This window comes from Lissotriton helveticus, chromosome 3_1, assembly GCF_964261635.1.
Source record: "Lissotriton helveticus chromosome 3_1, aLisHel1.1, whole genome shotgun sequence".
Classification (NCBI taxonomy): Eukaryota; Metazoa; Chordata; class Amphibia; order Caudata; family Salamandridae; genus Lissotriton; species Lissotriton helveticus.
In genome coordinates, this window is record NC_136061.1 from 1,151,886,266 (window position 1) to 1,151,902,278 (window position 16,013).

At 39.7% G+C, this 16,013-nt stretch overlaps 1 protein-coding gene across 1 annotated transcript in view; it reads right to left on the reverse strand.

Annotated features, from left to right (window-relative positions):
- Positions 1 to 6,644: 6,644 nt before the first annotated feature.
- EPC2 (enhancer of polycomb 2) overlaps positions 6,645 to 16,013 on the reverse strand; it is a 273,887-nt gene continuing 264,518 nt past the window's right edge. The window contains exons 12-14 of the mRNA XM_078681762.1: positions 12,465 to 12,624; positions 10,158 to 10,491; positions 6,645 to 7,925 (exon numbers count right to left, since the gene is read on the reverse strand). Of these exons, the coding sequence (XP_078537888.1) occupies positions 7,853 to 7,925; positions 10,158 to 10,491; positions 12,465 to 12,624 (567 nt within the window). The 3' untranslated portion in view covers positions 6,645 to 7,852. The remainder of the gene's footprint in view (positions 7,926 to 10,157; positions 10,492 to 12,464; positions 12,625 to 16,013) is intronic.

Sequence of the window (16,013 nt, forward strand, 5' to 3'; positions counted from 1 at the left end):
GTAATTAGTCTGGCCTCATTTCAGTCCTTGGTTTACCATATTACTTCAGGTGAAGCCAGCCCTATGCATTCGTGCTCCAGCTCTCATAAGTGCAATCAAATTGCAAGGTCACCTCTATAAGGGCACACAGGCAACCCCGGACCACTTCCTGTCTCTTGGTCTTAGTTAGCAACCTTCTGTTATGACCCCCTCTGCAAAAGCACAATTAATTACCAGTAGAGAAACAGATGACCTTCAAGGCATTGTTTTTGCACATCAGATGGATCATCATATAAGCTAACTTTCTTTAGAGCTAGTTCAACCCTTGCCTCTAGTCGTCGTTTAAGATTCTCTTTTCTTGCTAAAAATCCCCTAAGTCGATACATGTTGTTGGGACAAAAAAAATTCCTCGCAGTGATAGGCTTGCAACTATGCCCTGAGTTCAACGGCTGACCTCCGAATGCGCGCTGCGACCACCGCCATCACCTTTACGAACACAAAAATGGAGGACTGAGAACTGAAAAAGCTGCTGCTCCACCATGAAACCTAGATAACATCTGTGAGCCTGAAGGGCAGGATGTAGAAAAAAGATCCCTGAAGGTCCAACGCTACCATCCAATGACCTGGGCCAGGGGGGGGCATTCTGACTTTGTAATTTAAGGCAAAGGAAATGAGAGGGCAAAAGTCTAAAACAGGAAGAACGTCACCCTTTTTTAGCACCAGATAGTAGCTGGAAAATAGCCAGTGTCTGCTTCTGATGCTGAACCTATGACCCATTGGTCAGAAGGGCCTGGACTTCCTGCTGCAAAATGGGCAAGATTTCCTCTGTCACCTATCCAGAGGATGGTGGAAGGTGTAGCGGAATGGAATGGAGTAGCCCCGACAATTTGCAGGACCCCACTTGTCTAAACTAATCACTTACCACGCTGGGTGAAAATGCTGAATCCTGCCTCCAACAGAGTGGCTGTGCTTGTGTGAAAGGATGCACTAAAATTACAGCAACAGGAGGGCACAGGAACAAGGCTGCATGCGGTCATTGATGTCCATATTATCTATGGAATGAGCAGCCTCAGCCACAAAATGGCTGGGAAGCTTTTTGGGCTGGGTGTGAAAGGTGGTGTTGGAAGTATAGCCCCCACCAAAGACACAGAGGGGGAAAAACTATTGGTGAAACTTTGTCACTGGGGTAGAAAGGCCCATGGGGGGTATGTCCCTGCTACCTTTAAATCACTCCAATGGAAGTCTGCTTTTTCCACCAGAGGTGGGAACAGACAAAGGGTATGACCATTAGTGAGGATTGGATGTCTCCGGAGAAGGTGGTAGACGGCATCCAGGCATATCGTCTGAATACACTGGTGCCTATGGCCCAGCCCAAGCAATCAGTAGTATCCAGTTCACAGTGTATCACAAACCTTGCCGCATCATGACTGTGCTGAAAGGTTTGAGTGAGACGCCCAAAAGACCTCAGGGACTGCAGGCAAACCCTAAACACTACCATACCAACTGTCATCTGATCGGAGTATTGCGATATAAACGCATCATATTGATTGGTCTTTGGCTGATTCAGACACAAAAACATTGTGGCGAGTTTGAGCTCTTTGAGCTAGGGGCAACATGTCAGAATAGGATGGGTTGCTGGAAGGCTGTAGCCTGGTGTGATCCATGCATGGCCTCGGTCTAGTTGGTCTCAGAATCTGAGCAGGCCTGGTTGTGTTTCTCCTTCCTGCACCAATGGCATTGACAGTCATGGATCAAGAGTATGTTGCACTGCTGGAACCAAAAATAGTACCAAAGCCACTGCCTAACCCACAGCGGATTCAGAGGGTCTAGCTGGTGCGGAGGGCAAAACAATTGGCAGGATTCCAGGTGGAGGTCCTAGCGTTTCTTTGGGGCCCAGAGGCAAGCAGTAAACTTCCAAAAAGATGGTGCATATCTTCAGGAAATTACTCGATCTGCTGCAACATCCCCATTCAGCTCAGGAATTTGGGCTGCCTTAGGAAGAGGTCAGAAACATCTCGGAAGATGAACGAGTTTGGGAGCGAGACAGAGGTATGCATGGATGGCGCTTATATACAGCTCCTCATATCACTTCTGAACAATGCCAGGGCAGCACAATGCCATCTACTGGTATGCAGAGGTACTGCAAACACCTGGGAACATTCACACAACGAGGAAACTGCAATTAGAAGTATCCATCAGAAGTTACATTTTACTGATCAAGTCCAGAAGACCAAAACTGGCATAGACTCTTGAGGCGCAGGGAAATATCAAAAGAGCATTTTGTCCCAGATTGCTCCCATGAAGGAGTCAGGTGTGACTTTGGCTCGTTGATGGAAAGACCCGATGATGTCAATAGGTGTTCTGGTCTGGGGGTGATAAACAACTGTTCGAGACAAACCTGCATTCCAGCAACTCATCGTCGAGATCTGGGAAGACTGGTATACCCAATCTCTGCAGATGGTAACTGATACCGCAGGCAGGGTCTGTGGAAGTGTGCATCCTGCATACCCAGCAGCACCATCCAGTCTACAGAAACTAGGGCAGAGAATACTTGGGCCAGGGTGAGAATTGTGATATTTTTCTTCCCTAGAATGAAGGCCTGCACGCTTATTTTGCCACAACAAAATAATGGGAATAACAACCAGTCCCTACCTCTGTAGCCTGCACTCTTTTCTGACTCCCTTGGCCAAGAAAGGTTGAACTTCTCCTACGTGGTCCTGTGATAGGTGATGTGGTGTAGGGACACTAATAACTGCTCTGTACGACCTAGAGCATCAACTGGTCAGATGTGAGATTCTCCCACCCAGGAAGGTAAAATGAGACCCTACTGGACGATTGTGTGCTAACAAAGGTGACAAAGCAATTTTGCAGAAGCTGTGTGTGTGGGGGAGGTTGGGGGAGGTTGTTGCCCCTTGGGGCCTGTACCCTGGAGGTCCGACACCAAGCCTTTGCCTTGAAAGATTTGAGACCGGTTTTGCTGCTGAGACCTGTTTTGATGTTGCTCCGTTCTGATTCCCTACCAAAGCCTCGAAAAAAAAGAGTTGAAACTGTTGGAGTATCTGTTGCATGGCGAAGACAACCCAAGAAAGTGCACAATCGCTTTGCTGTACTTACGGCAAGGCTAGCTAAGGATAAAATTATGTTAACTAAAGTCCCAATGAGTTTCCAATATGTAGGGGGAGAGGAGTGATGGAGAACATGGTCAAGTTGTCTGAAACGCATTGGGGTTCTGGTGGAGGTCTGTACCGTTAGTTTTTCTGAAGGAAAGATGGTAGGGGATAAAGGTAGGATTCCCCAGAACAGGCATATGCTACTTTGCAATATGTCCGTTTGCTGGAGGGCAAGATCCTAGCTTCACCCAAGTTCCAACAGTGTTCACGAGAGCCTCATTGAAGGGGCGGAGAGGTTCCCGAATAGTCTGCCCTGTGTGAAGGACCTCGGTTAACACATTTGTATGACCTCAGTGGTGGAAAAGGTGAGGTTCAAAACTATAGCTGATCTTATAACAGCGACAAAGGAGGCAACCTCTTCTTTAGCAACATTAGATAATGGTACCTGGAGGCGTGAGTCATGCTGTGTCCAAACCACTGGCATCCTGGAGGTCTAGAAAGAAGTTTGTCATCATACAGTTTACTGGTATTCACATCATAGTATGCATTATTCATTACATCGTTGCAGATGCGACTGAGGATCTAAGTAGGGTATGAATCAGGTTGATGCAATGTCGACAGCAGTCACTAGGTTCTCTTCCGAGCCTGAAAGGACTATTTGCTCCCTTTCTGGCGTCAGCAGCATCCTGGACGCTTTGGGCTGCGTAACCAAAAGCGGTATGATCATTAAGCCTAAAGTCAGTGCTGACCTCTGGCGACATTGAGTGGCACAGTCTCTTGAGGATGGATCTGCTGGCGTTAGACCACCTCAGACCTTTAAGGTGCAAATGCGCACTTAGATGGATATGGGTGGGTGTCGAAGATTTGGTCAATAGCCTTCTTGAATTCCCTTATTTGCCGTGGCGTCGCCACGGGGCCAGGGAAGTTGGGCCGAATTGGGTCAGAATCAGTTCGGGGATGGGAGACAGTTTACAGCCAGCAGGTCCCAGGGCAACACACAACTTTAAATTTAAAGTGACAGAACCATAGGGAGCCGGGTGTGGATTTTAATATTTATTGGACTTTTTTTCTTTTTTCCTTATTTGAATTTCTCTACTTCAATTAATAATGTTCAGGAGATCGCCCCTGGGAGTGCATCCGCACCCTCGATTGTGGAACATCGATTGAAATACAGTTACCAATGTACAACTTGGCCTCACGGTCCAGGGTGCCCTTTGTATTCATTTTAGCACATTTATTATACAATGCAGTCATGCTTGAAGCCCAGACACCAGAGATCGAACTCACAAAGGTCTGCCCCAGGTATCTGTTTGTGGCAGTCCTTGCATGGTTTCACCCCTGTTGTTTTTGGAAGAGACATGTTCCTTGCGCACTGGAAAAATATTTGAATACAAACTATCAAGTCTGACAGAGTCAAGAGAGCAATCACAGGATTCGAGTCAAAAGGAACCAAAAGTGACGTCAGCACGCTGAGGTGAAGCAGATATAGTGTTCTACATGTCACATCCAGGGCAGAGAAAACCCGACGCAGAGGAACAACGCAACCTTCCGACACATGAGGGAGATGCTCTGAAAATCTAATGCAACCACTGCAGTGCCTGGGGAAACTCACAAGGGTAGGTATATGAGGTTAGAAGTATCCAGCAGAAGCAAATGATAAAGACTAAACATCACCCATTGACTTTTTGTTTTGCATTAATTTCAGTCAACTAAATGAGGACACCTCTTTTGTAGGTAAGTACAAGATTGCAGCTTGTGCAGTTGGAAGGTCAAGTATACTAGGCATCTGTCAATCCCTCTCAGAGTTCAATATGCTTCCTCAGAGCTTGGCAATCCACTCATCAATTTAGGAATAATAAGGATGATAGCAAGAACAACACTGCTGTTTTAGTAAGCACCTTTTCTACCTTCAGATTTTCCTCTTTGCGTCTCTCTACATAAAGGCAATGCTCTTCACTGTATGTTTTTCCTTACATGCACATTTTCAGTAACGTTTTAAAGGTCAGTATTAGCTATCAGGTACCTTAAAACCTTTTCTTTGCTTTATGTATAATTTTTTCACTGGCCTACTAAAGGCTGATAGTATGGATGGGGGCATCTGTCTCCATGCTGCATATAGTTTCTACAGTGTTGGTGTCCCTGTTTCTGGGAGGTGATTAACTACCAATTTTAAATATGAAAATTAAAAAGCCTCAGTAAGCAATATACATGTTTTGAAGCATAACTTACCTTTAACCTGCAAGACTCCAAAAATAAAAAATCTTTTTTTTAAAAGCAATAATTAAATACGACTTAAGAGTATAATACATACTTCATCCTTAAATCATTATTAGGCCACGGTATTGTACTGAATGCTGCTCTGAAGCCTTCTTAACACTTGTGAAGACATCTGGAAACTGTTCACAGAAACTTGATGTTGCTGAGGCAGCACATAAAAGATGTTATCCTTTCAGGTCTTCGTTTAATTTTTTCAATACTTAGTTTGATTGGAGAATAACAGGAGCCCATCTTCCTCCTCTGATAAAAATATCTGCAGCGAAATAAGCTGCAAATTTGTGACTTTCAGCCACAGGGTTGGGATTATACATTAATCAGGTGTACCCTGTCGGCGATCCCAACTAGTTAACCCAAGTGAAATGGGAACTAGAGACAAATGCACTGAAATTAAGTGGCAGAGATCAAATTCCAGAAAAGTAGAAAAGACAGTATTATAAAAATGCTGGGGTGAGGGGCGGTTACTGAAGTAACTGGCAGCAAGTAAACAGTTAAAAAAAATAAGATCAAATGGTCACAGCTATGAATAGTTATGCTTAGTTTGTCCGATTAATATTCTGGAACACAAACATGGGTTCCGTTCATGGCACACTTCAACAGTACAGAAAAATATAAACGTTTCTTGTGCTTACATTAATAAATCCACGATCATAAGAATAAATAATTTTCATCAATAAAAGAACAGATTCTCAGGAATGTGACATACATAGGCAACTACAATACAACATGATCTGCATTTGAGGAGGATTCCAATGTTCTCCTTTACTTCCTGGTGAACGTCATGCTATCCTTTGAAGAGGATGTAGCCAGAAAAGGTATAAATATATATAACACAGGAACAATTACTTTGTAGCTTCTCGTTTAAAAACAAAAAAAAACTGTTTTACATTTAATAATAAAAGTCTAAGTACCCATCCTACTCTAGGAATAGCCCAATTCTGCCATTGTATACCTACAGTCGAAATACGTGGCAGATAAAACAATCCCAACCAGCGAACTTAGAGCATGACCTACGCAATAAGCAAGAACGTCCAAATATACTTTCAGATTGTTTTTCATAATTAAAAGTAGATGACAATGTCTTAAGTAAAAACTTAAATGCAAGTTGGCTTAATGTTTGAAGTTAGAACTATTTTATCAAGTTATTCTTAGGGGGAAAAAAATCAATACCCAGTTTCTCAGACATTTCATAGATTTATATTAAAAATCTATCTATTTGTGCGTTCCCCAATCTACAACAAAACTTTGCACATTGTACAATAAACAGGTGCGCAAAATACCAATGTTTTGATATGTATTTTATTTCCCTGTAGTTTTCACTTATCAAGAACAAGTAACAGGGAAAGTTGTCTGAACTAGTGCATAAACAAACATTCTGAGAAACACCACTACACGGATCTAGTTTACAACGTATAAAAAAAAAAATCACTAAAACACTACACTACGAAGGTGTCCAACACTTACAGTCAGACTTTTTCAAACCCGTTACTTGTCTTGTAGCCACAGGAAAACTATCCAAAATTGAAAAGACAATCTTGCCACAACCCTCCCACCCCCTCCCGACACCAGGGATGGCTCGATAGCTAGACATCCAATAATTATTGCAATGATATATAATGCAATATATAGCTGGTAAAATAATCTTTACTTGGTGTGTTATAGTTTTAAAGCCGGTTAAAATATGCAGTATTCAGATAAAATGTCCTTGGTTGAAAATTGTTTATATCCGCACGGCTTTCATGTGCAATATGCATAATTTCTGCTCCCCCTAGTCTGCTTTTGTGTGTAATTAATTTTATAAATTGGTTTTATAAATAGAAATATACATTCAAAATATATGGAAAAGTGAATTACTACATTAAATTTGCATGTATCGATCCATCCCTTCCCCTGCACAGTAATAGAAAATACTATTTTGCCTTGAACTTCATATTTGACAGTGAAATGCCACTAAATTATTTACCAAAAAGTCCATCTAGTCAAATTGCGAAACAAAATGAACCAAGTGAAAACTTTACATTTCCTTTAGAAAAAAATTACAAGAATTTCATTTCCTAGCTATGAATCTTTAACTTTTTTTAGACACAAAGTTGGATTTATTTGTACAAGATACAAAATGTAAACATGGCAAAATAAATAGTTAAAACAAGTGATGCAGGATCCCATTTCATGCTCATGATCCCGTTAAAGAATTATTGTTAAATCCATTCAGTTGCAAATTCAAGTGCAAAAGCATGATGATGAATATCTACTATTCAAGTAACAGAAATAATATTGATGATACAAATAAACTATTTTACAAGGTAGTGATTTTCCCAAATTTACAAAATTTACAATATATATATATATATCGATTTAATATACGATATATTATTAGTCCATTTAGGTCCATGTTAGCTCCCTGTGATCCACAGAGGGCTGAATTTTGCATTCAGTTGGAATATAAACGCCTATACTGTCAGCACAGCTTAAGTCCAATAGTTCTGAGGTTATGTCACTTCCATTGCTACTGTAGTCTCTGCGATTCCATTTAAACCCAATCTTTCAGGTTCATGATTCTCTCTGAAAAAAAGTAAATAGATGTTAACTTCAGAAACCCACGCATGTTTATCAAAACAGTTATTAACAAGTTTCAGAATTAATTACAAACTAAGTGTAGACAAACCGCTCACTGAGTCATAAGACCACTTGTCTAGAAAGCAAATGCTAATGTAATTGTTTTACTTTCTCAGGTTATTATTACAAATTAAAAAACATAAGTATGAAGACAATCAAATAGGAAACCAGAAAACAACAAATTATTAACTAAATCATGGTCTGAGAATTACAAAAATACACTGACTGGCGTAGAGAACCCCAGTAGACATCTTTGAAAATGTGAAACACAAGCTAAATAAGAAAACAGAAAGAAGATCAAACTACATCACACAAGTTTAACAGATGAGAGCTAAATCAGCCCATGCCAAAATTACTAAAACGAAAATCACCCGAGTCCACGTTTTATCATCTTCACTTGGGTCAAGCCTTTTGAGGAGATTCTTGACATCAAAAGCTTTGACTACCAAACTGTGTGTTCGTTTTGATGTTAGATTTGCCTGGGCCTTTGTGTAAGAAGTGCTGCACAATTCGACACTCTCCTGCATTAAGTGGACTTAGTAGATGTAAGCTAATGTCCATAATAAAAACCAAATACTCTAGTCTGCTAAATTTGACTCTACGACAAGTAAGCAGTACACAGTAGTCTCTTTCATAAGACATTTGGCAAGAAGGGAATAAGGATGAAAGGCATGTCACATCAGACTAACTACATGGGACTTCTCTACCCATATCAGCAATAGCAGTCGTTTACAAAAGATGCTTTCAAGATTCTTCATAATAGTGGTAAGACTCTGCAAAGTCAGTTTTGTATTTCCAATCAAATTCAGATTTTCCAAACCTACAAAGCCTCTCCTTCTCTTAAGAGCTATTTCAATGATCAAAGCCTCATTAAAAGCATTCCAAAATTTGCCACGAAATACTGCTCCTAGAAAATAGTGATACTATGTATTGCAGTAATTACCAGGGAAAGCATTACGTCCTTCATAGTTCTGAAAGGTAGAGAACACTGTAAAAGTGCTAGGTTCCCTCCGTTCCGTGATGCGAAACTGAACATTTTTAGTCAGGTCTGCCTTGCAAAATTCATCTTGCAAAAAGATGTGAGGTGCGGTAATTAAGGTTTGTCTTGGGAGCAGACTACCAAGCTGCACCTAAAGGGAGACTGTGAATGTGATCACGATTAGCACAAAAAAAGAAATATGTAAACTACATGTGGTTATGTGAGTGAACAATCACAAAGGTGTAGAGATTTGGCTCAGATTGTTTACGTTGCTAATAGGTGGGAAGCACTCCCTTAGAGAATACTCCAAGTGCCTTAGCATCAATGAAAGTGCACTATTCAAAGTTATTTTAATTTATAATATTGCATACACCAAAGAACTCACAGCAACATTATGCGAAATTAAGGCTGCAAGATGCTGTCAAAGTCTTTTAGGGTGAACAAAATGTATACTCTCAGACAACGGTTTAGAAGAGAAAGAGCATACCGTTTTTACTTTTTGTGTTAGTGATAAATGTATTCCAGGAAAAGCCAGGCTTAATCAGGATGTATGACAGGAATGGTGAGATGTGTGTCACTCTTGAGGAAGTTGCATGAACTGCTTCTGAATCATTCCACTACGATGTAGAATAGATACACATTTCTGCTCATGAAGGTAGGACTTAGTACACGAGCAAAGCCTGACTAAAGTCCCTGGATTAACAGAAAATAAGCTACAAAAATACCAAAATCTTCAATTAAGAATTCAAGCACCACATATGAATTATAGGTGTTCTCCAATTTAAGATTAGAAACGTAGGACTCGCACTTATTAAGAGACGGAAGTGCTCCACTCACCACAGGGCAGGTACGCCTACAACCATCCAAAGTGGCCTCTATAAAGGCTAACTTTGAATTAACTAATTCAGTTAACACACACAGAAGACTACAACAGTCCTTTGCTTGATAAATACGATTAATCAGGAGGTAGAACTAGCCTTTTTCTTCTGATGCTAATGCCCTTGTAGATAACAAACAAGGGTTATTACTTCTCACTTGCCTTTCTCCTTTCACACAAGGTGTGCATCATTACTTGCCATCCTATTTAATGGTGTACATACTCAAGTCATTCAGTTAAAAAAAAAAGACAACGCTGCAAATGGAGTAAAAACATTGAACACTCGCTTCAGGAAAACCCACAGAAATTAACACATACACACCTTGCTATGCTGCTCATGGCACTGCTAGGAGTCACCTTTGGCACCCTGTCCATACTGGCAGCTACAGTGGCAAGTTTTAAGGCTGTTGGCGAAGGTGCTGAAGTCCTTGCATTGATATGTACATTAACTGGAGTGACAACACTGACATTGTTGAGGTGCACTGTATTAGTCAAACAAGAATTGTTCATAGGAAGCATTTGAGGACTGCTTGTGCACAACGTAGGAATTAAGTGGTTTGTGGTGGCGTGGCCAACTGTCCTTACAAGTTGCACAGCTGAAATCCCTGGGCTGGATGATAGCGTCATATTGGTGGAGTACAAGGTTTTTGAGGTTCCTATTGAAAGGAGAAAAAAAAAACAGTGCTGCGAGTTAACTAATTTATACAGATTTCTTGAAAACAAACTTAGTTTCTGAATATGTAAAGGTTGAAAATGTAAGAATAAATCAAAAGCTGAAATGGGCAAAGAAACATTTGAAGCCTTTTTACATTTTGTGTATAAAAGCACTTTGGTGCGATTAATCACACGCAAAAGGAATTCATGTAATTTGCTCAAACAGTCAAAAACACTGATAAGGGCAATGGGAAGGCAGATGAGCTTTTGGGACCATTATTTAAGTTTTCCTGGGAGGAAAATAGAGTTTACAAGATTAGGAAATACGTCTAAACACAACAACTCATTGATGATTTCAGTTGGTCTGCATTTCCAACCAGTTCTTCATACATGGTCCAGTCACTGGAGCACAACATTGAAAGCAACAGAATTAAGTGGCACAGAAAAATGCAAATTAAAGTCCACATAAAATGACTTGTAAATTCCATTACATTGGAACTATCTACAAGTTGTCAAACTCTATGCTGTATCTCTTCAATATCAGTAATATGTTACGCTGTCCTTTAAATACCGTGAAAGAAAACATCAAACCGTATGCAACAGAGGGTAATGTAAAGGTGATGCAAATAATGGTTCGTTACTTTTCACTTTGTGGGAAGTAAGTAAAACGTGCACATTATTTAGATTGGCAAGTGTGAGACCAACTACGCATATTGAAAACATACAAATTCAAATCACTAGTCATCTCTAAAAGCGGAATGCAAATAAAGTTTAGACCGGAAAAAAAAATATATATATATATATATATATATATATATTTTGGTCACCGATTGCTATAGCACTGCTGCCTCAATATCATTTACTTTTTCAAATATAATTATATGTCTGCTTCGTTATAGTGATAAGAAAATCATAACATTTAATATAATTATTCAAGAGAAAAGAGAACTAAAATGCATTTTGTAAAAGAGGAACCTGCTGAGAAACAGGCTGGCATCAGGAATGTTTATGGAAACTGGTGGTATGGACAAACAGACGCGGGGGTAGGGAGAAGAGACTAACATTGTGAAAAGGATCAAGAGCACAGAAGAGCAAGCTCTAGGTGAGAATGGATATTTGGTATATGGGTTGGAAGGAGTATGTCACAAAAACTGGAATGTGGTGAGAAAAAGAAACAGTGAGGGAGGGACTGAGGAGGAATTGAAAACAGCAAAGGCACCAGAGGAAAGGTGACTGGACAACGGGGTGGGAGGGAAGGAGACCAAAGAAAACCAGCAGAGGAGAAGAGGGGCCTCCCTCATAAGCAGGTTAGCAGCCTACTGATTTTTTCATCCGTGTAAAAATCAGTGTCAAAATGTTGAGAGATTTAAAGTCAAAGTAAATTAAACACTTGTCACAACTCAAATGAACTAATACTTTTCTTTTAGTATCCACTTTAGGTACCTGGTTTTAACAGCACACGTACTAAATTTTAATTCTGACCACATAATGCCTATCACACTTGATAAACAAGAGAGACCGGATGAAAATACTGTCTTATCGTAGCACATGAAAATGTGGGCAAATGAGCACTTTGGTCTCAATAAGCTGCATTTCGCTTAAACTTAATGTATTAATTCACACGTGCCTAACTAGCATATGCCACAAACCTACTTTCGTTTCCAATTTTGCAGGGTGGGAATAGTTCTGCAACCTTATTTGTGTTTGACCAAAGCCAGTATAACAGCAATCTGGCAATTTTGTGCAAGATAAACGGAGTGATTTTTAATTGGAACTTTTGGAAATTTGCACATGAGGCTTCCAGTAACTAATCTTCCTTTCTACAAAATGGAATTATTAGGACTTTGTTGAGACAAACAAGGTACATCAAATATTACAACTAATTTCGTTACAAGAACGGAGGCTACATTTATGTGTACTTGCTTAGTTTCTACTAGCCCCATTCAGAAACAAGGTGAAGGACAAATCACTTTACCTGAAGGCTGAATAATACCATTTATATTGTTATGACCAGAGTTCTGTTCCTTGGTCACTTCACTTCGACCAGGAGCTGGTGTGATGACCACTGCAGATGCAGCAAAATGGGCACTGGCCGAGTCAAGCGTTTTAGACATACAGTCAGATGTGCTTGCGCCCTATAAAACAATTAAAACATTTTAGTTTTGAAACACTAGTTTTCTAATTTCAATTGTATAGCCAAGAACACCTAAAGCAACCCCACAAGCATTAAACAAAATACTTCACTAGCATAGTTCTATACACATAATGACACTGAAGAATACATTATGTGGCGGCTGTGCACTGCAAACTATTGCATTACAGCTACTGAGTATATAGCACTTATGTTACACATTTAATATGTGCAGGGTAAAAATAAAAGGTGATGGCCAATAAGACCACAGGGATCCTAAATTCAAATCTCCCCAAAAACTTTAAATAGAATTAGAGTATTCTTCTCTATAACAAAATGAAAGTAGTAATAACAGACAATTCATTATTATGCAAGCCGATTTTACATGCACAGAAAAGATAAGATGGCGGACGCTGCTATCTATTGGTCTCAAACTGCGGCATCAGTAATCCACAGAAGGTAACTCCCTGTCCACGGAGCTTACTTCTAACGAAGAGAACAGAAATGCAAGCAAACACTGATGGGAACAGGCCATTGACCCAATGCACCCATGAAGCAATGATTTTAAAAGCAACGGGACAGGAAACACACTGTGGTTGCACATCTCTCCTTTTGTATACTCAAAGAAAAGTCAGGACAATTATGTTCTCCATAACACAAACATGTATATAACTAGGGCGGGGAAAAATGGTGGGTACCAACTTCAAGTCTTAAAAGTTTCTCATACTCAATTTCTCTTCCCCTGTAAAGGTTTCTCTTTGTCCTACATCATATTGATCCTTAATAGTCCGAGGCTTCACCATATTATGTAACCAGGAATTTGAGATCAACTAATATTCAGCATAAACAGAAAAGGGTGACATTTTGGAGTCAAGTTCTGGGTCCATGTCACTCACGCTGAGAAATCAAAAATGGCTAACACTTATTCAGAAAAGTCTCTAAAAGCTTCTTGCTCAGAGATGCAATTTTGTTCTTCACCCACCTGAAATCAACAGGTAAAAATTATTCTCAAACTCCTGGATTCGTTCTGTAGATCCAGCTTTATAAATAGCCATTCCCTTTCTTTCCTTTACATAACATGCTACTCAGTAGTGGCCCCTTTAACTTTGCCTTTCTGCTACAGGCATTTTTCGCTCCTTTCTCTTACTTTGATAGTGCTCTTAAGTGGCTATTTGGTGACATGCAAGAGCTTTATAAAACTCCTTAAATAAAGAAAGAAAAGTATGCCTGGTGGTTATCCAAAATTACTAAAGGCTCAAGCAGCTACTGGATCATACTTGAAAGAAACGTTAAACTATAAATGTCAGAGCAGAACATAAAGCAAAAATTAGCAGGTCTCAATGAAATCGCATTCTGGCACGTGGGATTATTTCACAAGATGAATACTATTAATATGTAGGGAGCACTCTAGAGACATAACAGTAGAGAAGCCATTGTGTAACTAAAAAATGTCTGTGCAAGTAAACATTTTCTTCATCTTAAAAACATACTAAAAAGGGGTAATAAAACCCTTATTAAAGTTTTTGGAGGCAACCTGATCCACCTTCTGCAATTAATCACCCTTGAAAGTAGCATGTTAACATAATCCAGACCATATGGACAAAACCCCCAGATTACATATAGCAAAATGAAAGGTGCTCAAGAGTGCTAATACTTGCCTCTCTTGAAAAGAATCCTTTCACAATGAGGGTGTGAGTTTTGCCTATTAGAAGCAATTTGTAATCCAAGACACTAAGTAGATACCATCCTTGTGAACGACTCTGCCCTAGGCAATACTGCAGTAGACTTCTACTGTAAAAAGTGGAAGTCAAATAAGTATCGCAGGGCATTTTAGAAAACAATTTAAAATAATTTTGACAGAACCAGGTCTTGAAGTATCAGCGAAAAACAAGTTAACTGTAATGAAATCTGAAACAGTTATGGATGAGTTTTAAGAAATATTGGCCAATTACTTGTCCTTACCCTTCTCATCTAAATTAGCGAGTGGTAATGGGTTTCCATTTCGCATACTTCTACATTGGTCAAAGATTTTATAGGACCACATTTAACCTATGTTACAGGAGGACAACTATCTTGGCTGATACTCAGAACTAGCTCACATATGGGAGAAAGCTTTCCTCACCTACTTTAGAAAGATAGGCAAGAGTAACTGATCGAGTCCGTGAATTTTCTTTGAATTCTAGTTTTGTAGTTATGAATTTATAACCAAATCAATAAAACTACAAGTTACAGTATACATAGAAAAAATTAGAATGGATGATATAATCCTGCATGTAAATGGAAATTCTAAGATGAGGAAAATATGATATTTTTAGAGCAGTGCTTCCTGTTACACCTGTACATTTATACGGAGTTGTAAGCAACAGGAGTCACCATCACCCAATACAATAGACCAGGATAAGAAAATATGTTGCGGGACACTTCAAATGCAGCCACCCATCTTTAAACTGACCCAGCTATCCAAGTAAGTTATTTGGCGCTGAAGTTGATGGATCATGCACCGTGTCTTAAACTAACTGCTTACAGTTCCTGTTGCAACAATTCAAAATTCCACTTCAACACAAGTTTGATCAATTAGTAATTACACTCAATATAATTTTGACTTAAAAAATACAATATCATTTGCCTCTTACATTTTTTGCCCAACAAAATATGAAAGAAATACATCTATCCTACAATCTTCAGCTAAAATTGGTTATGTTATTTCAGAAAAAGTGTTGCTATCAAATGGAAAACTAGACGGCTCTCTTGTACTTCCAGAAGGGAAAAAACAGAGCAAAGAACAACACAGAGCAAAGGACATCTCCTAATTTTATTCCATGAGCCACATTTCCCGTTAGTAGATCAGCAAAGTCTAATGGTGGTCTCATTTAATGTCCTTACCATAACTGTAGAGCTCCATGGCATTTTCAATGGAAACCTCGTAGATTCCGGAAGGAAAAAACATACAAGCGCTCCTTCTCAGGAATGGCACCCAGGATCTGGAATGCACTCCCTCCTGAAACCAGGCTTATCTCCTCCACTGCATTCTTCAAGAAAGAGGTGAAAACCATCCTTATGGCCAAGTTCACCTGATCTTTATAGGTGTTGGATCAGAGACTCTGCATCGTTTGGTATTTTTGATCTCCTGACAGTCTCTTGGCACTATATTCTTATTTGATTGAGACACTATTATGCTACTCTCCTACTACCGACCACTATATGATACACTTTAGTTTGCTGAATCACCCTCCTGATGCCCCCACCCCTTGCTGTCTCTATCCTTAGAATTTGGTATAAGCCATCCCTACATCCAAAGTTTACCTGAACTCTATTGTAACGGGATCAATGACTTTGCGCCGTCTTATATTATTTGTTACCTGATTGTATATTGGTATGTTTTCTGTACACTAC